Below are 22,888 nucleotides of genomic sequence, written 5' to 3' on the forward strand. Positions count from 1 at the left end.
TCAGAAACTCACAGCAAAAACACTGAAATATCCCTGGACAGAAAGACTGTTTTGTATGGGGAGCTTCTGCTGCTATGGCTCCCTTTCCATACTGTCAGAACATGATTTATTAACAGACTCTCTTTCAGCCTGAAAAAAATATGCAATCTAGTGACCACAGGCCCCCCATAGATATTGGATGTGGTCACGGAGTTCTTCTTGGACCAGAGGGATTGAACACAACATTACACTATTATAATCCACGATGGGTTGAAGGAGGAGGAAGGAGAAGGGAAAGACCAGCCTGAAAGGTTTTTAAAGCCTTTCAAGGTCAGCTCAACTTTAAAGTGAAAATAGAACCATAGAATCCCTACAGTGCCGACAGAGGCCATTTGGCCCAACGAGTTTACATCGACCCTCTGAAAGAGCATCCCACCTATTCCCTCTGCCCTATCCCCATAACCCACACATTTACCGTGGCCAATCCACCTATCCTGCACATCTTTGGCTTGTGGGAAGAAATGTATGAAGACACAGGGAGAACGTGCAAACTCCATACTGACAGTCACCCAAGGCCAGAATTGAACCCGGGTCCCTGGCGCTGTGAGGCAGCAGCGCTAAACACCCTGTGACCGTACTGCCCTTAATCAAAAACTGTTGTTAGATTGCAACCCAGGTTTTGGAAGACCAAGCCAACTGTATTGCTGCTTTCACCTTCATCAGCATATGGTTCAGGAAGTTTCCTGTACGTAAAGCTTATTAATTTGCGTATACAGATATTGACAGCGACAGTTGCCTAGTTGGGGAGGGCAGGAGGGCATGACAGCGGAGTCCAGCCTGCCTGTTTTTTCCTTCTTGCTGGTCCAGATGACTATTGTAGCACCCTAAATCCCTGTCCTGGTTGAGGCTAGCTAACTGTACAGGATTGAACCCAGGACCATCCTTCTGTGGCTCACTAACAAATTTATCAGGGAGCTTCAAAAATTCATGACTCGGCCATTTTTAATACAAGTTGAAGAATCTCGTCTAATTCAGCTGAAATAAGTTATTTGCTTGTTAAGTATGCATCGCAACAAATGCCACAGCAGTCCCTGCTCCTGTCAAACAGATAACTCATTGCTCAGCCACACCAGTATTGATTTCTCAATCAATGTGACTAAAACAGAGAATCTGGTCATTGTCATATTGCTGTCTGAGAGCTTTCTGTGAACAAATTGGTTGCTAAGCTTCCTACATTACAACTGTCACTATAGCATAAAAAGGTATTGAAGTGCCTGTAAAGCATTTTGGGATGTCCCCCAATGTTTGAAAGGTGCTATACCGATGAAAGTCTTTCTTTATGCTGATGTCTTGGGTCCTTGAATTACTGCCTTAGCAGTAAATTAACACTCTGAAATGCCTGATTGTATAGTTTTCTGATAACCACCACTACTCCTGTGTAGATTTGCCACTTCTGCAGTTTTGGACTGCAATTTCAACATTGTAAGATGAAGGTCAAGGCGGGGTTAATAGTTCACACCACAGTGTTCTGTGGTGTGTAGACATTCATTATGAACCATTTCCATAATTTACATCAACATCAGGATCCAAGCTTCGATCCCGATCTCTATTCCAATACTAAACTTGGGAAAAGGCGTCAGCTTTTGTGCCTCAATTAACTTCTCCAGCTAAATGATTATGAGCTCGGAATAAGGAAATTCAAGGGAATGTTTGCATTCAAGGTGGCAATGGAACTGTGTAAAAGGTTGTTAGAAATATTACTTAAGATGATTCAAATGGAGTCTAGAGAAAATCATGTGTGATTCTGGAGACAGAAGTAATTGCGGGACATGGTCAAAAGGTAGAATTGGCTTCTGGAAATGACGTGGGCTTTTGGGGGCATTATATATGACACGATTTTCAGCTGGCAAAGGGCAGCCTTCTTTGTACATAGAAAATGTGCTTATGTTGAGGATGGAAGCCTAATTACCTTTGAGGAATGTGAAAAAGAAGTTGCTAATTTCTAACAAAAAAGGATTAAAGAAAGAACTCCATAGACACTGCACTGGTTTTCCGTCACAACACAATTATTCTGACTGTGGTTGGATGAGCAATTAAGCTGAAGACCTATAAAAATACCAGAGTACTCAGGGGCAAATCAACATGTCCCCACAGAGCCTTGTCAGAGCTGAACCAGATATTTGGATGCTAGCCACGATATTGTCTAATTCCTTTAACTTTTTATTACATTTGGTCCTAATGAACTAACGCTGGAAAGTTGTAAGTAAATGTGCCCTGCTGAAGACACCACTATCTTCAGATGTCAAATGCTGGTAATTAGAGGCTTTCAATTATTGACATTCTAAGAAGGCAAAGCACGTGCGTAACATTCTGAGAGATATTCAGAAACGGAGCTGGGAAACATTCAAGATGAACTTGCACAGGATATCTACTCCAGCTGTTAAACCTCTTCAAATGCAAGCCCAATAAGTGCTGACAGGATTTTTGAACTTTGGAATAAGGAAGTGGCTGAAGGGAGAAAGAAAATTTACAGGAAAGAATGCCAAGCAACATTCAAATCAAAACTAATCACTATCCTGTCTTACCTAACAAGACACATGAGCATTTTTCAATAGAAGCTACTGTATAGGGAATGGCAGGTTGCAACGCCCCAATAGTGGCTCTAGTCCAGCGTACCTTGTCTGCCATTTATTTACTGATTTGCAAAATTCACCTTTTTAAGATAAGCTTTGCCATTGTGAAGAATTCACAATTTGATTTTGTATTCAATGCTAATACAAACTTAATTTAGGTCAGATATAACATGAGTTAGAAACAGAATAAAGTTCAAAATCTGTTTCATCAATGCCCCTCCCTTAGGTACTGCATTCGTTAAATTCCATGTAAAATCCCACGGCACAGATCCTGGTCATGAGCTCAGGGACAGTACAGTTTGGATGCACAATACTGCTTTTTATGCAGTGCATCAACAAGGGTATAAACACTATTCACCCAATCATCAGTAACTGGCAGAAAATATAACCTTATCAAATCTACAAAGCTCTCACGACAATACTTTGAAATTTTCCATTTCCTATACCAGCTGTCTCAATGGGCTCTCGGAAAAAGGTTTCCAAATTTGGGCAGAACTATGGACAATTTGCAATACAGATTCACAGCCACTGAGATAGGCTGGAACGCTACCAAAATAATTTCACTTGAGAATCTCGCAGAAGAGCCAAACAGCATTCAAATCTAGGTTAGAGAGATGAAATGACATTCCTGTACCATCTAGCCTTTTGCATATCTTTCGAGACTTCTCAGCTAATCATCCAGATTTCTTCACATCTTGTATTACCTGCTATTCAGAACACCTAGTGAAGGTACTGAGCTTCCTACTGATTTTTCATTACTGGCAATTACACGTTCCCAATTTCAGACCCCATTATTTTTCTTACCTCCTTCAGAAAACAAACACTATCTCATCCAAAAATTGTCATGACAGATAGTATGATATGAACTTCACAGATCTAATACTGCCAGATCTAAAATGCTGCCTCTACGATAGCAGTTCGCTCATGGCAACTATCTTAGGCTGAGCCAGATTGTTTTGCAAACTCGCCATCTTATCCAACCCGAGCTGATTCTTTCATCCCATTATCTCATCCATCATGAAAACTTCCTACTTCCCAGAAAAACATTCTTCCTGCCCTCTTTTCGGGACTAGACATAATCATTTATGTAGTCTGGTCATAAGATGAAATCCTCTCTTATGTTCCACTCACATGATACAGCTCAGAATGTTCTTAAATCCTCGAGGATTTTTTTCTCCTTTTTTTTGTCATTTACATAACAATATATTACTGCAACAGGAAACAAAATGCTGGTCATCAATAAACTCCACATTCCTGGCTGTAACGAGATAAACATTACAGTAATACACAATACATCACAAAGCGTTGCAAGTCGGTGAAGAGCTTCTCCTTGTTGCAGTGGGCTCATCTCTCTTATGGACAATCACTACACTGCTGCTGAGCCACAGTGTTTTCTGCACCTCATTTGGAGTCACTTGGTAAATTCTGCCAGTTTGACAACTAAAGTTAGGAACTCTGTCATGGAGATGAAATGGTAAATCTAAACTTAGAATTGTGAAAAATCTTAAAGCAAAGAAGTGCACCATTGCTATAAAAAAAGTGTTGCTTCTGCAGCTTGGACAGGCTTGATGAGTTCATAAACAACTCAAATACTTCCAAAACATCAAAACCATTACAGCATTCGCCTACACTCAGTTGACTCTATTCTTCTGTTGTACCTGTCTATATTGAAGGAAGTAAACATTGCAATACTTCGTATGTTTGTCTCTACTATATAGGGCCACTATGAATTTAGCTTAGTAAAGGGATTGTACATTAATTGTCATGGTTAGCTTCTGTCTCTTTCAGCCAAGGAGGTAACGTGGAAAGGTTACTGAAGAATACAGCTCTATCCCTGCCCCCCCCATCCCAGCTGTCGTGTACTGACCAGTTTCAACATCCTGCACATAGAAGTGGAGCTCATCTGTAATCTCAGTTACGAAGACAGGCTTATAGTTGGTTGTGCGCTCCTTCTCCTCTGCGACCTGCAGCACTGCTTCTTCTGCTGGCTGCTCCTCATAATTAGACCAGACCTGCAATAAAGTAACAGAGGTAGTGAGCAGCAACTCAGAACAACATGTGGGCAACTTACAGTAAATGAATCTTAGGGTGGATAAGCAAACGAGTGGCACAATGGTTAGTATTACTGCCTCACAGCGTCAGGGACCTGGGTTCAATTCCAGCCTTGGGTGACTGTCTGTATGGAGTTTGCACGTTCTCCCCGTGTCTCTGGTTTCTTCCCAGAGTCTAAAGATGTGCAGGTTAGGTGGACTGACCATTGTAAATTGCCCTTTAGTGTCGAGGAGCATGCCTAGGTTAGGTGGAATAGCCCTGGTAAATGCACTGGGTTATGGGGAGAGAGGTGGGGCTGGGTCAGATGTTTTTTTCGGAGAGTCGATGCAGACTCTATGGGATTCTATAAAAGGCAGGAGGAGGATCAGGCATGATCTTAAGGAATAGTGGAGCAAGCCTGAAGGGTCACATGGCTTACTCCTGCACCTAATTCTTATGCGTTTCAGTGGGTGCCTTCATCACACGGCCAATATTCCTGATTTCTTTGTTGTTGTCATTTGGGTCATTTACTTATGGAAACCCAGGTAAGATGGATATCAGCTCTCTGCACTGAAGAATTGCATGGTAATTCAGGGAAATTTTTTAATTGGGCATGATGGCACTACACCACCACCTTTTCCCTTTTCCCTATTTGTCCCGAATGCTCAATATCCTCAGATATTCAGTACCCAATCTTGGTCACCCTGCAGCCACGCCCCTGTAATGGCAACTATATCATACTCATTTACTTCAACTTGTGCCTTCAAATCGTCAACCTTTATACAAATACCATGTGTATTCAGATAAAGTGCCTTTAATTCTGCTTTATAAACTTCTCTCCATTTAATTCTCGATTCTGATTCTATTTGATGTTTCCCTGTGCTTTGTCTGTCTTACATTTTTGCTTTCCACTTTCCTATTTCCTTTTACCAGTTTTGCATCCCTCAAATCTGAGCTCCCTGAAGTTCCCATCCCTTTGCCCATCTAATTCAAATCCTCCCCAACCGCACTAGTGAATCCCCCTACAAGGATGTTCATCCCGGTCCTGCTAAGATGCAATCCATCCATCTTGGACAATATATCATTCTCTCAGGCTTGATTTAGTGCTAATGTAATAGAACAAAGCTTGAACCCTCATCATGTTGAAACAGACGTGAGAATGTTAACTACGGAGTCAAACTGCAATCTTACTTTCCAAAACCATGACTGTTATCATCCAGAAGAACAGGGCACAGAGAGAGAGACAAGGAGGGCATGATAGAAAGGGAGGGTTTGAGAGACACAGCAAGGGAGGAAGGAGTGACAGACTAGCGAGCGAGAGAGAGAGAAAAAAGGGGGGAGGGAGAGTGAGGGAAGAGGAAAGGCAGAAAGGATCAAGTGTAAGGGGAGAGAGGAAGAGAGAAAGAGGTGAGCGAGTGAGACACAGATTTGGAGGGTGAGTGAGAGACAGGGGACCACGTGAGAGTATGCAAGAGAGAGTGGACCACAAGAGGGGACCTTGAGAGTGAGATGAAGAGAGTGAGTAGACAGTGAGAGAGACAGAGGAGGAGGAGATATCTAGAAATTTATATAGCATCTCATCCTAGCCCTCAAGAGAGCCAAATACTTCTGATGAAATAAATTACAGTTTAAATTGCTGCTTTGTGTAGCTGAACACAGCAGGTATTTTGCATACTGCAATGTCCTGCAAATGCAAAATCTGTTTTTGTGATGAACTCCCAGCCCCTTTTTTGGATACTGCCATGGAAACTCTGTGAATAGTACCTCTAGTAGGGCAGCACACCCTTAGGGAACACACTTCAAAATTGCTTCATTGGTTATAATGCACCTTGCAACATCCTGAAGTCATGAAAGGTGCTAGTTAAATGCAAAAACATTTTTCTTTTGTTGCACTCGAGTCCCTGTTAGTTTACGTGCTGAAGCCCTGGAGTGGAGGAACCCCTGTTCTTAAATTGAGGATGATGTACAAGATGGGAGGAATAAGATTTTGAGAGATAATTAACTTGATGGAAATCTGACTGTCGATTGAAATCTGGCAAACGTACAGATTTGTGCAGAAATAACGCTATTAAAAATTTATATTTTTACAGCTGTACAATTCTAGTATTTCTGTGCCAAGAATTATATTAGATTTCAGGACCAATAATCTGCCAAGCAAGACTACAACACACACACACACACACATACACACCCAGTGAAGTATTACTTCTAAAATTGCCAAGTTTATGAATTTCAGCATGACTGACTAAGCAGATCACACCTGTGGTGCAGTAGGTCTTAATGTGACTTGCTTGGTAGCAAAATGATTTCCTAATTATTCGAACAATCCAAAAAGCATTTTCATTTAAAATGAACATTCATATCATCTGTCTGTACTTGGTTATTCAAGCAGAGTTTAGCAGCAACAATTCCACGATTGGTTTCAGTATCTCAGATTGCACATTGTGGAGGAAACAGGAGGCAGAGGTGAAGAAAATCATTCAGGATTCCTGGAATCTAAATTCTTGCTGGAAAGCGTGTGCACTGAGCAAAGAGGCGCAAGTGCGACTGGAAGATTAATCTGAAATACCCATGATGGACTGCTGACACACTGGGCTTGAATTTTAGCTCTGCCAGGGCTGGGTTCAGATATGGGTGCACAGAAAAAACAGTATTGCCAGCTACTGTATCAACTCCCCTGCTCCAGCCTGTCCCCAGGTAAGATCTGGAGAGACGGGATGGCGACTAGTTTTTAATAGCCAGTCGAAGAACAGAACGCCCCAGATTCTAGGAAGCGGCAAGACCACCTCCTCCACGTAGCAGGCCCACTTTTCTGGATGGCCTCATTGATTGTCTCAGCGACCCACCCCGCCTGCTGCTAGTGGTGGCCGGATTGCAAAAGCCATTTATAAATTAAACTTTAAAAAGTTTGGAGGGAGAGAACCGGCATTTTGAAGCATCCTCTCCCAAGTTACCTGCTGTCAGACTGCTGCTGCTTTCAACCTTGAAGGCCTCGGACTGGGCATTCAGTTTTAAGAGGCTGCACATTTAACTGGATGGCAAACCCTTACTCTCGTCATTAACTGGCCACGCTGGGGAAAATCACAAGTCACCATTTTCCATGTGGTGCGCGCCCATGCTCATCATTATCACCACACCCCCCCCCTCTCCCCCCAATGGAATCATACCCCTGAAGCAGTCAGAAGCCCTGCAGACAATAATGGCAGAGAAAATATGAAAAAGGCACCAAAATGCAACTTATACTTTGAGTGAAAGTTGTGTAATGTTTCTGCCAGCTTGTGATGTTTTTATCATCCAGGCTATGGCCACCAGAGGCAGAAGCCCTCAGTAGAGGGAGGTAGCTATGATTGGCCATATTAAGCGCCTGATGCCCACAAGTCTTTTCCACAAACTGATTTTGTACTAATAATTTTCAATTACTATTTTCAGGCTGGATGAAGGAACAGCTGCTTTAAATTTCAAAAGTGACAGCATACAGCTCCCCTTAGAGCCACAATTTCTGATCCACTTTAATACAATGTCCTTGTTAATAAGACCCTGAGGAAAAATGAGAACTATCCTCCATTTGAATAGTGTTCTTCATAAGAGTGGATACATTGCAAGAATTCCCACAGCTGGGTGCACAGCAAGAAGCTCCTTTCTGACATACACCCAACCCTGCAGGGCACATCAGCAGGGTTTCCCCAGAGAGATTTACAGCAAGACACTGTCCCTGGACAGCTCACCCCACTTCCCCTTGGTGTATACACAGCTATGTTTCCCCAGAGCTGAATATAAGTGAACTGTCATCTGCTGCTATCAAACTGGCCACGTGGTGCAAATAAAGCAAGGTCTCTCAAAGGTGAGCTCAGTGAATTTCCTCTTCATATATCAGTTATGTGGCTGTGAATTGCTGAAGTGAACTCCCCAGAGATGCCACACACTGCTGTTTCCTTTTCGGCTTCTTTTCAAATCTACTGCAATCTAATAAAAATGAAACTTGTGGGGCATGTTTATGGAACAATGCTTCCAGATATTATGGAAAGGTGACATCTTCAATTTTTAAACCCATTGACAAAGCTGGCCAACAAATCTGTCCTCAGGTTAAACCGGTTATCAGTTTTTGAGGTAGTGCAAGGAGGAAAGAGACACCATTCCCGTCCATCCTGCATGTGTGTTAAGTCTCTGACTGGGGAACTTGATGCGCCTGCTGGAGACAGGCCTCATTTCTAGCCTCTCACCTCACCCGCCACTGACCTCTTGGATCTGTGTCAAGCTGACCGTGAACAGGGGGGCAAAATAGATATCCTATCCCGAGGATAGAAAGCCTTTACGTTAAACTGGCAGGAGGCTTCAAACACGCAAAATTGGACTTATGTCACGCATACCAACAGCTGGAGGAGGACTCGAGGAAATCTGTCACCATCAACACTGGAGAGCTTATTCCAATATACAACAATCCCTTTGGCATTTCATCTGCGTTCGTTATCTTTCAGCACACCATGGAAGGCTTCTGCCAGGGATCCCAAGAGTTGTCGTGTATCTGGATGATGTCTTAATAACAGGGGCGTCACCCAAAGAGCAGAGGGCCAGTTCTCAAAAGACTCAAAGAAGCTGGTGTCCACTTGAAAAGGGAAATATGCACTTTTCAGGCCAATGAAGTCACGCATTTAGGATTCAGAATCAATGCAAGAGGTTTACACCTACTTGAAGAAAAGTTCAAGGCAATAAAAGAGCTGCTTGCACCAAAGAACGTAACAGAGTTGAAGTCGTTCTTAGGAATGGTCAAATATTATGGCTGTTTTTTTAACCAAACTTGTCTATTATTTTGGCACCCTTATACCGACTTCTAAAAAAGCATCAATGTTGGCAATGGGAAGATTCTCAAAACAAAGCCTTTGACCAAGCAAAACAGGCCACACAATCAACTACCTCACTGGTCCATTTCAACCCAGGCAAGCAGACAATAATGATGTGTGATGCATTATCTTATGGCACCATGGCCATACTTTTCCATAAGATAGACAATGGCAAGGAGCGGCCAGTTGTTTTTGCTTCCAGTCTGATGCTGAAAGGAAGTTGAGATTGCAGAGCCTTTGGCTTTGATCTTTGGGTTCTCACTGTCCACGGGGATGGTGCCAGAGGACTGGAGAGTGGCGAATGTTGTTCCTCTGTTTAAGAAAGGGAATAGAAATGACCCTGGTAATTATAGACCGGTTAGTCTTACTTTGGTGGTTGGTAAATTGATGGAAAAGGTCCTTAGGGATGGGATTTACGACCATTTAGAAAGATGCGGATTAATCCGGGATAGTCAGCACGGATTCGTGAAGGACAAGTCGTGCCTCACTAATTTGATTGAATTTTTTGAGGAGGTAACTAAGTGTGTTGATGAAGGTAGGGCAGTTAATGTCATATACATGGATTTTAGTAAGGCGTTTGATAAGGTCCCCCATGGTCGGCTTATGATGAAAGTAAGGAGGTGTGAGATAGAGGGAAAGTTGGCCGATTGGATAGGTAACTGGCTATCTGATCGAAGACAGAGGGTGGTGGTGGATGGAAAATTTTCGGACTGGAGGCAGGTTGCTAGCGGAATGCCACAGGGATCAGTGCTTGGTCCTCTGCTCTTTGTGATTTTTATGAATGACTTAGAGGAGGGGGCTGAAGGGTGGATCAGTAAATTTGCTGATGACACCAAGATTGGTGGAGTAGTGGATGAGGTGGAGGGCTGTTGTAGGCTGCAAAGAGACATAGATAGGATGCAAAGCTGGACTGAAAAATGGCAAATGGAGTTCAACCCTGATAAATGTGAGGTGATTCATTTTGGTAGGACTAATTTAAATATGGATTACAGGGTCAAAGGTAGGGTTCTGAAAACTGTGGAGGAACAGAGAGATCTTGGGGTTCATATCAACGGAACTCTAAAGGTTGCCACTCAAGTGGATAGAGCTGTGAAGAAGGCCTACAGTGTGTTAGCTTTTATTAACAGGGGGTTGGAGTTTAAGAGCCGTGGGGTTATGCTGCAACTGTACAGGACCTTGGTGAGACCACATTTGGAATATTGTGTGCAGTTCTGGTCACCTCACTATAAGAAGGATGTGGAAGCGCTGGAAAGAGTGCAGAGGAGATTTACCAGGATGCTGCCTGGTTTGGAGGGTAGGTCTTATGAGGAAAGGTTGAGGGAGCTAGGGCTGTTCTCGATGGAGCGGAGGAGGCTGAGGGGAGACTTAATAGAGGTTTATAAAATGATGAAGGGGATAGATAGAGTGAACGTTCAAAGACTATTTCCTCGGGTGGATGGAGCTATTACAAGGGGGCATAACTATAGGGTCCGTGGTGGGAGATACAGGAAGGATATCAGAGGGAGGTTCTTTACGCAGAGAGTAGTTGGGGTGTGGAATGGACTGCCTGCAGTGATAGTGGAGTCAGACACTTTAGGAACATTTAAGTGGTTATTGGATAGGCACATGGAGCACACCAGGATGATAGGGAGTGGGATAGCTTGATCTTGGTTTCAGATAAAACTCGGCACAACATCGTGGGCCGAAGGGCCTGTTCTGTGCTGTACTGTTCTATGTTCTATGAAGTATTCGCAGATTGATAGAGTCTAGCAGTTATATTCACTGTCAAGAAGTTTCACTAGTATGTTTATGGCTGCCATTTCATCATCACCTTGGACTACAAGCTCTTACTAGGGCTATTCCATGAAGATAAACCAATACCGCTGATTGCGTTCGCCAGAGTATGAAGATGCTTATAAGCCAGGGTCACAAATCCCCAATGCCAATGTTTTAAGTCAGCTCCCACTTCTACAGACAGTATCTTTGCCTTCCAAATGGCATCCAACACACTCGCACAGCCCCATACCACCCCATTCCAATGGTTTGGCAGGAAGGCAGTGTAAACTTTTAAGGCATTGATCAGGAAGCAATCCAACAGACCACTGCCATTCCAATTAGCCAATTTTATGCTCTCGTGTAATATGACCCCACGTGCTACTACATGGGTTAAACCCCCACGTGCTACTACATGGGTTAAACCAACCGAATTGTTGATGGGTCGGATGCCTGAGAACCTGCCTTGACCTCGTTTTCCCAAATTTGAAAGGAAGGGGAGAGGCCTCATGGAAGGAATATCACGATTCAGCTCGGAGACTCAGGTCAATTGACCCGAATTATTCAGTTTTTGTTCAGAACTTTGTGGGGAGGGGGGGCAGCTTTGGTACCCAGGAAGATAATTCAAAGGACTGGCCCAATATCTCATATCATTGACCTGCAGGGCTGCGGAGTGCGGAAGCATATTGATCACATCAGAAGGTGCAAGCTGCTGCCCCCACCACCAGTCATCAGGACTCAGTGAGAGAGTCCGGTGAATCAGCTCCAGCAGAACTTAGTGTTCCCCAAGAAGAATCTCGACTATCAGTGGGGCAGAGGAAGAGGACACCGACTCTAGTTCAACGTTGGAATCTGTCAACTCATCTACCATTATTATATACTGTAATATACCAGCTTGGAGAATTCTGTTGAGGAGCTGCATAAGATTCAGGAAGACCCCAGATCGATTGACTCTGTGAACTTTGCTGAACGGTCTCTTTTTGAAGATTCTATTTTGACTGTATGTACTTGCACTTAAGAGATTTTATTTGTATGATTGTAAGGGAACTTAGGGAGGGGAGGAATATGGTAGCCTGGCCCCTTTAAGGGATGGCTGTTTGTGCGTTACATGTCCCTCCTGGGGCCTATCAGAAAGAAGCGCGCGAACAGCCGCCTTTCAGATCATAGAAACCCTACAGTACAGAAAGAGGCCATTTGGCCCATCGAGTCTGCACCGACCACAATCCCACCCAGGCCCCACCCCCATATATTTTACCCGCTAGTCCACGCATCCCAGGACACTTTAGGAACATTTAAGCGGTTATTTGATAGGCACATGGAGCACACCAGGATGATAGGGAGTGGGATAGCTTGATCTTGGTTTCAGACAAAGCTCGGCACAACATCGTGGGCCGAAGGGCCTGTTCTATGCTGTACTGTTCTATGTTCTATGCTCTATACCCCTCATTCTACCCAACAAACCTCTCTGAAATGTTCTGACCAATTATTTTATACTGCCCATGCTCCTGGAGTTGGCTAATGTTACTAACTCACAAAAGGATGTCACAGGATTTGTGGCATCTCACAGGCCATCTCTAATCTATCAGATAGCATCGCTGCCCTGTTTGAAAGGTGTATGTTAGTGCAGTAGTACAGAGCACTCAACCGCCGCAGAGGCGCAATGGGGAAAGGTCACGAAGACATTTCAGCCACGATGCACCGAGGAGAGGAGAATTGTTCAGAACCCCTCAGGCTGTGTAACTTGCACTGAAAATATGGTGAATATTGCATGTACCACAATTGTATTGAAGCACCTCAAACTACAACTTGATCTACAGAGACAACTTAAATATCACTGCAGCATTTGTAATGACCATTTTAAAATATTTTACTATATTGAAGTGTAACTTAAATATTACTGCACCATTTGTAACGACCATTTTGAAATATCGGTAATTTTTAAAAATGTATTGAAGCACCTCAGAATGCAACATGATTGATGTTGAAAACTCAAATATTGTTGCACTATGATGGTCATTTTGAAATGTTTGTAATGTTCGTTCAGATATTTTACGAATAAAGTATATTTTTGCAAAGAAAATGTAGGACTCCAAGCTGACCAAGCAGCCTGCCACAAGCCCTTCTTGAAGCCTGTCTCTCCGGAAGCCACTGGCCACCACCTGCCAAGCAGTGCATGTCTCTGACTATCAATCTCATCTCTAATAGGAATTCTGCACTTCTGCCTTCAGCCAAGAACCTGCCAGAAATGGAACTTCTCCATTAAGGAACCCCCTCTTGGTTTGGACATTCCGGATTCTGGAAATCACATGAATTGATACCTATTTCTGTGGTTATTTCTACTGTCAAGTTGTTCATTGCTGTAAAACTCCCTCTTTCCTATCCCTTTTACGATACAGTTACGCGTGTGTGAAGTTGCAATCAACTCCCCAGGTTTGGATTTGTGAATAAACTAAACTTCCAATTTAATCCTAAGGGAGTTTGCTGTGTGTTACTTCAGAAATTACACAAACAAAGGGTGTATGGGATAAGTGCCACAGTCTATTTTGAAAACAAGAATCACTTCTGCCAACAGACAGATGCTGAGAGAATAAAGGAGTCCAGTTTTTTCCCTCCCTCCTGTCTGTAACACCAGACGTATTGTCTCATGCCCAACACAAAGAACATTTTCTGCAAGCAGGCCCATGCTTTCCATAACCTCCAGAAACCTCTGTAGGTGGTAGATCGCAAGCTACAAACTACAAGTCACAGTTATTAAGTATAATTAAACAGAAGGACAAAGACAACAGATTTTACTCGATGATTGAATTTATCCAATTCTCAATTCCTGTTTCAGAATAAAAAGCCTGCCAATCTCTGTAGTATTACATTTTTGAATCAATGTATGTGATACAAAGATTATATGTGAGATTGAATATTCATGTCAGGGTCTACTAACTCGAGCTTGTGACCTAGCTGGAACAGCAGAGAATTGTTTATTGGTAGTTGGGGAGAGGGGTGGGGAGCTGTTGGTAAATGTGAAGGGTTCATAGAAACATAGACACATAGAAAACTACAGCACAAAACAGGCCCTTCGGCCCCACAAGTTGTGCTGAACATATCCCTACCTTTTAGGCCTACCTATAACCCTCCATCCTATTAAGTCCCATGTACTCATCCAGGAGTCTCTTAAAAGACCCTATTGAGTTTGCCTCCACCACCACTGACGGCAGCCGATTCCACTCGCCCACCACCCTCTGTGTGAAAAACTTCCCCCTAACATTTCCCCTGTACCTACCCCCCAACACCTTAAACCTGTGTCCTCTCGTAGCAGCCATTTCCACCCTGGGAAAAAGCCTCTGAGAGTCCACCCGACCTATGCCTCTCTATGGTTCGTAGAATTATATCATTTATATCTCAATCGGAATACCCCCAGCTTCAATTCTACCCAACAAACCTCTCTGAAATGTTCTGACCAATTATTTTATACTGCCCATGCTCCTGGAGTTGGCTAATGTTACTAACTCACAAAAGGATGTCACAGGATTTGTGGCATCTCACAGGCCATCTCTAATCTATCAGATAGCATCGCTGCCCTGTTTGAAAGGTGTATGTTAGTGCAGTAGTACAGAGCACTCAACCGCCGCAGAGGCGCAATGGGGAAAGGTCACTAAGACATTTCAGCCACGATGCACCGAGGAGAGGAGAATTGTTCAGAACCCCTCAGGCTGTGTAACTCGCACTGAAAATATGGTGAATATTGCATGTACCACAATTGTATTGAAGCACCTCAAACTACAACTTGATCTACAGAGACAACTTAAATATCACTGCAGCATTTGTAATGACCATTTTAAAATATTTTACTATATTGAAGCACCTCAGAATGCAATCTGATCGATGTTTAAAACTCTAACATCGCTGCGCTCTCTGTGACAGTCATTTTGAAATGTTTATAATGTTTCTTCAGATATTTTACGAATAAAGCATTTTTTAAAAAAAGCAGGACTCCAAGCTGACCAAGCAGCCTGCCACAAGCCCCCCTCGAAGCCTGCTTCTCTGGATGCCACTTGTCACCACCTGCCAAGCAGCGCATGTCTCTGACTATCAAGCTCATCTCGCTGCGGCCCCATCATCTTATACTCAGGGCACTACAAGTCACCATGCTCATTATTGCAGTTTCTACACAAGGTTATCAAACTAAATCAGCATTCAATTCAATACAATGCCATTTCACAAAATTTTAATTTCAGTATTTTAAGTTCAAGACACTTTGTTGGTGGATACTTCGTGGATGGATATCATTCCACTGATCTTAGTCAATACTAACTTTAAACCAGGTAAAGGACAAGTTCTCCACAGCTCCTTCCTTATGAGCAAAAGTAGAGAAAAATGCAAGCTCAGGGCTAGAACAGGGAGGTACTTGAGAGGAAGTGGGGTCTCGGGGGCTAATGGAAGGGTGAGAACTGCCAGAGCCAGCTGATCAAATGGTCTAAATTTTAGAATGGAGTCATAGAATCCCTACAGTGCCGGAGGTGGCCATTCGGCCCATCGAGCCTGCACCAACAACAATCCCACCCAGACCCTATCCCCGTAACCCCACATATTTACTCTGCTAATTCTCCTGACATTAAGGGGCAATTTAGCATGGCCAATCCACCTAACCCACACATCTTTGGAGTGTGGGAGGAAACCAGAGCACCCGGAGGAAACCCACGCAGACACGGGAAGAGCGTGCAAATTCCACACAGACACCTGAGGCCAGAATCGAACCCGGGTCCTTGGCGCTGTGAGACAGCAGCGTTAACCATTGTGCCACCGTGACAAAGAAATCCATGAGCTCCTCATACTTGCTGTTGGAAGTTTGAGGATGGAGGAAAAGGCAAAAAGGGGTTGAGGCAATTTGCCGCAGAGAAAAGAATCCAGTGATTATTTTTCAGTCCAAGGTGATTCTAGAGTGGGAGTAGCTTTGTCAGCTGAGAGTAGGACCTGATAGTGCTTTGTGGTCCAGCCAGATCTGGCTGTGAATGGTTAAATCAGTCGTCAATCATAACCATTGGTGTGTGTCCCTTGGACTGAAGGGAACGGGTATACTGGGGGAATGGCCAGGATGAACAAACTGGTTTTAATGGGAACTAGGGCAATGAAGGTGGAGATAAGGTTCAGCTGATCAGTAGCTGCAGAAACGTTGTGAATAGAGGGCCAAAGACTAGAGAATTCAAACTTTGAAAATGCATTTGTGAATTCTAATGCAACAATGTAACTTTGAAGGAATGGAACTCAAATTATCAGACAATATTCTAAACTTAGTCATATCAGTAAATCAGAGCTAAAGTTAAACTAACCTGTTTCTTCCTATAATTGAACCGTAGATACATTCTATCATGCCAGCTTCATGGTTTGAAAATCCATTCAAATCCTTTTCTTTGCTCATTAGAGATCCATTCATTGTAGATATACTTCTTGTTCCTATTTCACATTACACCAAAATCTGCCAATCTATTGAAAATCCCATTTGCAGCAGTGACTTATTAAAGGTAGCCAATATAAATCAGAAAGCTCCTTTCCATTTTGGATTATTTTCTTTTCAATTATCTCCCCGTACCTTCCAAAGAAAGCGAGATCTTGTTTTTATATAGCAGTCTGGAGAAATCCCAAAGCTCAACTCATCCAATGAATTACTTTTGGAGTACAATTCTTTTGGAGCTGAACATGATACAACCCGAGTTCCACATATAGCAAATAAGCTAAATGACCAGTTAATTGATGGAGAAATCTTAGCTAGGACAATTATAGTGCAATAGGATTTTTTTATGTCCATCAGACCAGGAAGCAGGATCTCATCTGAAAGATAATAACACTGAAAATGTATCACTCCCTCAGCAAACACTTGGATAAAGTGCCAGCCTAAATGATGAATTTACAGCTTCTATCTCTGAGGCAAGAGCGTTAACCAAGCCATGGTATGGTGATACTCAATGGCTCAGGTGGCCATTATTTATCTATATCCAAATAACTGCTGACAGGTTTTTCAACTGTGAGGGCATCATAGCAAAGCACAATCCTGCCCTTCTCTGCTGTCCACACAACAAACTTTCTTGTGGGTGGGGTGGGTTGTGATTAGGAGAGGAAATGAGTGAGTGGCGTACTGCTTGCTCACCTGGACTTTAAACAAGGCTGCCCCGCGGCAATAACACTCTCCGGGTGGCCTGCACAAGTTGAAGGTCAGACTTCTTTCCTTCAGTCAAAGGAAGTCCCACCCTCGAAAGCAGCCAACCAATGTGATTGGCCGAATGCTCTGGCAGTCCCAGCAGTTGCAGAACTCTGTAGTGGGCTCTACTGGGACTGCGAGGAGACCCTGGGTTAAAGAGGACATGGCCAGCGGAGAGGGGTAAATCTGGGGTTTTGGAAGGGGATGGAGCGGGGAGGGAGGTGGAGGGGGCAGGTATTGGGCAGAGTCCCTATTGCACACAGGACACCACCCAAATGATGTATCCTGCCCTTTTCCCACTTTTCCAAGATTTGTTAAAAAATATGGCCTTCTCCCTCTCACCCACCTGCCACTGCCCAGTGTGATATGGCAGTGGGGGTAGATTGAGGGCCTTAAGTGGGCAATAATTGTCACTTAGGAACCTCAACATGCCTAATGGTAGGCGGGCTTGTGGGCGTCTTATCCACCGCTTGTATTATGGGTAAAAGCAAATTACTACGGATGCTGGAATTTGAAACAAAAACAGAAAATGTTGGAAAATCTCAGCAGGTCTGACAGCATCTGTGGGGAGAGAACAGAGTTAATGTTTCAACTCTGGGTGATTTTTCATCAGAGCTGGCCTTGTATTATGGGGTCTGGGTCAGTGCGGGAAGGAAGGCGATGGGCATGCCACCCGTCTGTCAAAAACCCACCCGGCAGGGGGCTGTTAAATTCAGGCATTTAGATTTGCAAGGATTGATTAGGGCCAGTCAGCATGGCTTTATGAGTGGAAAATCATATCTCTCAAATTTAATTGAGTTTTTTGAAGGGGTAACCATGAAGGTAGATGAGGGCAGTGCAGTTGATGTTGTCTACATGGACTTTAGCAAGGCCTTTGACAAGGTACCACATGGTAAGTTGTTGCATAAAGTTAAATCTCATGGGATTCAGGGTGAGGTATCTAAATGGATACAAAATTGGCTTCTTGACAGAAGCCAGAGGGTGGTTGTAGATGGTTGTTTTTCCAACTGGAGGCCTGTGACCAGCGGTGTGCCTCAGGGATCAGTGCTGGGTCCACTGTTATTTGTCATTTATATTAATAATTTGGATGAGAATATAGGAGGCATGGTTAGTAAGTTTGCAGATGACACCACGATTGGTGGCATAGTGGACAGTGAAGAAAGTTATCTCCAATTGCATTGGGATCTTGATCAATTGGGCCAGTGGGCTGACGAATGGCAGATGGAGTTTAATTTAGACAAATGCGAGGTGATGCATTTTGGTAGATTGAACCAGGGAAGGACTTACTCAGTTAATGGTAGGGCATTGGGGAGAGTTACAGAACAAAGAGATCTAGGGGTACATGTTCATAGCTCCTTGAAAGTGGAGTCACAGGTGGACAGAGTGGTGAAGAAGGCATTCAGCATGCTTGGTTTCATCGGTCAGAACATTGAATACAGGAGTTGGGACGTCTTGTTGAAGTTGTACAAGACATTGGTAAGGCCACACTTGGAATACTGTGTGCAATTCTGGTCACCCTATTATAGAAAGGATATTATTAAACTAGAAAGAGTGCAGAAAAGAGTTATTAGGATGCTACTGGGACTTGATGGATTGAGTTATAAGGAGAGGCTGAATAGACTGGGACTTTTTTTCTCTGGAGCGTAGGAGGCTGAGGGGTGACCTTATAGAGGTCTATAAAATAATGAGGGGTATAGACAAGGTAGATAGTCAATATCTTTTCCCAAAGATAGGGGAGTCTAAAACTAAAGGGCATAGGTTTAAGGAGAGGGGGGAGAGATACAGGGGCAATTTTTTCACAGAGGGTGGTGAGTGTCTGGAACAAGCTGCCAGAGGTAGTAGTAGAGGCGGGTACAATTTTATCTTTTAAAAAGCATTTAGATAGTTACATGGGTACGATGGGTATAGAGGGATATGGGCCAAATGTGGGCAATTGGGATTAGCTTAGGGGTTTTAAAAAAAAGGGTGGCATGGACAAGTTGGGCCGAAGGGCCTGTTTCCATGCTGTAAACCTCTATGAGCTGCTGATTTTTGCCTCCTCTAGTCTAAGGTGAACCATGGATGAACAGGGAGATCCACTGCTTACTGAAGTCCAGGTCTGAGGCGTTCAAGTCAGGCCACCCTGACCAAAACAAGACCTATACAAGAAATCGAGATATGATCTACGGAGATCCATCAAAGATGCCAAAAGACAGTACCAGACCAAGCTACAGTCCCAGGCTAGCCACACGGACTCCCACCGACTATGGCAAGGTCTGCAAGACATAACAGGCTACAAGATGAAGGCTCCAACGCACCTCTCCCTGATGAGCTCAATGCATTCTACGTCCGTTTTGAGCAAGAGGTCAGTGAGATCATGCCATCCACCTGGAAGCGTCGGCCAAACCTGTATCCGAGGTCACCATCGCAGATGTCAGAGCAGTCTTCTTGAAAGTCAACTCTTGGAAAGCGACTGGCCCAGATGGGATACCCGGATGAGCACTCAGGTCCTGTGCGGACTAGCTGCCAGGGATATTTGCAGACATCTTTATCTTCTCTTTACATCGATCTATCTGCTCCAAGAAGACAACCATCATCCTGGTACCAAAGAAAAGCCAGGCAGCGTGCCTTAATGATTCTCATCCACTGGCTCTGACATCCATCATTATGAAGTGCTTTGAAAGGTTAGTCATGGCACGAATCAATTCCGGCCTTCCAGATTGCCTGGATCCACTACAGTTCGCCTATTGCCGCAACAGGCACACAGCAGACGCCATCTCCTATACTCAAGGCCCTACACTCAACCCTGGAATACCAAGATAACATAGGCACTTATGTCAGACTCCCATTTATTGACTACAGCTCAGCCTTCAACACCATTATTCCTATAAAACTCATCTCCAAACTCTGTGGCCTGGGGCTTTGGCTCCTCAACTTCCTAACCCACAGACCATAATCAATAAGGATAGGTAACAACACCTCTATCATGATCATCCTCAATATCGGTGCCCCACAAGGCTGTGTCCTCAGCCCCCTACTATACTGCTTATACACCTATGACTGCGTGGCCAAATTCCCCTCCAACTCGATTTTCAAGTTTGCTGATGACCCCACCATAATGGATTGGATCTCAAACAATGATGAGACGGAGTACAGGAAAGGGAGAGAGAATCTGGTGAACTGGTGCGACTGCAATAATCTCTCCCTCAATGTCAACAAAACGAAGGAGATAGTCATCGACCTCAGGAAGTGTAGTGGAGAGCATGCCTCTGTTTACATCAATGGGGACGAAGTGGAAATGGTCAAGAGCTTCAAGTTTCTAGGTGTCCAGATCACCAGTAATGTGTCCTGGTCCCTCATGTTGGTGCTATAGCTAAGAAAGCCCACCAACGCCTCTATTTTCTCAAGCGGCTAAGGAAATTTGACATGCGCGCTATGACTCGCGCCAACCTTTATAGATGCACCATAGAAAGCATTCTTTCTGGTTGTATCACAGCTTGGTATGGCTCCTGCTCTGCCCAAGACTGCAAGAAACTACAAAGGGTCATGAACAAAGTCTAGTCCATCACTCAAACCAGCCTCCCACCCATTGATGCTGTCTATACTTCCCACTGCCTCGGCAAAGCAGCCAGCATGATCAAGGACCCAACACACCCCACATCTCTTCCATCTGGAAAAAGATACAAAAGTCTGTGGACATGTAGCAACTGACTCAAAAACAGTTTCTTCCCTGTCATTGGACTTTTGAATGGACCTACTTCGTACGAAGCTGATCTTTCTCTACACCCTAGCTATGACTATAACACTACATTCTGCACCCTCTCCTTTCCTCCTCTATGTACAGTGTGCTTTGTCTGTTTAGTGCGCAAGAAACAATACTTTTCACAGTATACTAATACATATGACAATGATAAATCAAATGTGCTAGGGCCAATTCTAATGCCTTGCCTGAATTCATCTGACCTGGTACAGATTGGAAATCAAACATGTGGGGGTAAAAAAGAGCAGAGAAAAACAGAATTGACAAGGGTTTGGACTCAGATCTGGATCATAAAACGAGAGCAATAAATCATAATTTTGGTAAGAAAACTTTTAAAAATATTAACTTGATGCTTGAGAATCACAGAACATTGTTCCTCAAGGCAGGAAACCACCAGGCATTAACAGTGCTCATGGTGTATTTACTGGGACAAACCTCGTGTTTACCCAGCTCTCTTTCACTGAAGCATTTGCTTTGATGCAGCATCCAATAGGCAGGTCGATAATGTAGGGTTCAAAATATGTCCCTCACTTCACTGCTACACAAGAAAAATGAAAATGCAAAAAACCCAAGCGCTCTTTTGAAGCTCATCTCTCTCTAACTCTCTTAAATATCTTCAACTGAATTTCAAATGCCTCCGATGTCTGTTTCTTATTCCTTTTGCATGAAGATAATCTTTCTGATATTTGATCTGAATTTACTTTTCAGCTGTTTATTTTCATGCTCCTTGGCCCTACTGACCAGGCTGACTTTAAAAGGAATATATTTTAGATTTACCTTTTTAGGCAATTTAATATTTTATAAATGTCAATCGCTCCATTTAACCGTTTCATACTGGGTTATAGAGATTGACCTTTCCTCATAACTCAGCCCCCTACTGCAAAAATCGGCCTTCTTCAGACATCCTGGAAAGTTAAAGGTTAATAATCAAACTCCTTTGTATCTTCGAGCAACTGATTTTCTAATATCTGTATAAACACGATGACTCTTAAGCGTCAAGAGGGGGAAGCATGGTTTTTAGTGCCTCAGCGTTATACAGGAGAAATGCTTGTGCAAGAAAATAGCTGACATCAACCATGGGTGATTAAAGGACAATATTAGTGGCTAATGGAATAAACATAGGTGGAGGAATCCATCAATATAGCATTAAAAGATAATGGTTAATAAAACCAATCCTTCAAAGGCTTTAAAAACTGTTAAGCCAGAAAAAAATTGTTAAGGGATATAGCTTCAGAGTAAACAAGTTCAACTACTTACATACATAGACTGTCTTTAAAAGATTTGGGAACAAATACTTCATGAGGTCTTATCTGTGACATATATCTTTGATAAAGGCAAAATGTGATGCCTAAAGGGACATGGCTTTTAACAGATCTTTGGTGAACTCAAAAGATACAGAAACTGCAATCTGTATAGAATTTAGCTGATCATCTGTGTTGTTCATTCACAAAGTCTGATCTGTATACTCGACAGCGAGTGTTCTGTGCTTATTTGAAATGTGTCCCCAGTCCCTTCTAATAGTTCATTCCCAGCATATGGGCATTGCTAGCAACGTTAGCATTTATTGTTCGTCCCTAGCTGCCCTTGAAAAGTTGGGCCTTCTTGTTCAACCCCTGTCGTTGTGCAGTCGCGGTGCTTTGGGCGTTCCAGGATTTTGACTCAGCAATGATGAAGGAATAGCAATTTATGCCCAAGTCGGATTTGTGTAACTTGGAGGATAAGGTGGGAG

The 22,888-nt window shown here is 43.4% G+C and overlaps 1 protein-coding gene across 1 annotated transcript in view; it reads right to left on the reverse strand.

Moving 5' to 3' along the window:
* The window catches only part of snd1 (staphylococcal nuclease and tudor domain containing 1), a 909,008-nt gene that overhangs the window by 86,616 nt on the left and 799,504 nt on the right, over nt 1-22,888 (reverse strand). The window contains exon 18 of the mRNA XM_078235739.1: nt 4,480-4,624. Coding sequence (XP_078091865.1) covers nt 4,480-4,624 — 145 coding nt within the window. The remainder of the gene's footprint in view (nt 1-4,479; nt 4,625-22,888) is intronic.

The sequence above is a fragment of the Mustelus asterias genome, chromosome 19 (genome assembly GCF_964213995.1).
Source record: "Mustelus asterias chromosome 19, sMusAst1.hap1.1, whole genome shotgun sequence".
NCBI classification, from domain to species: domain Eukaryota; kingdom Metazoa; phylum Chordata; class Chondrichthyes; order Carcharhiniformes; family Triakidae; genus Mustelus; species Mustelus asterias.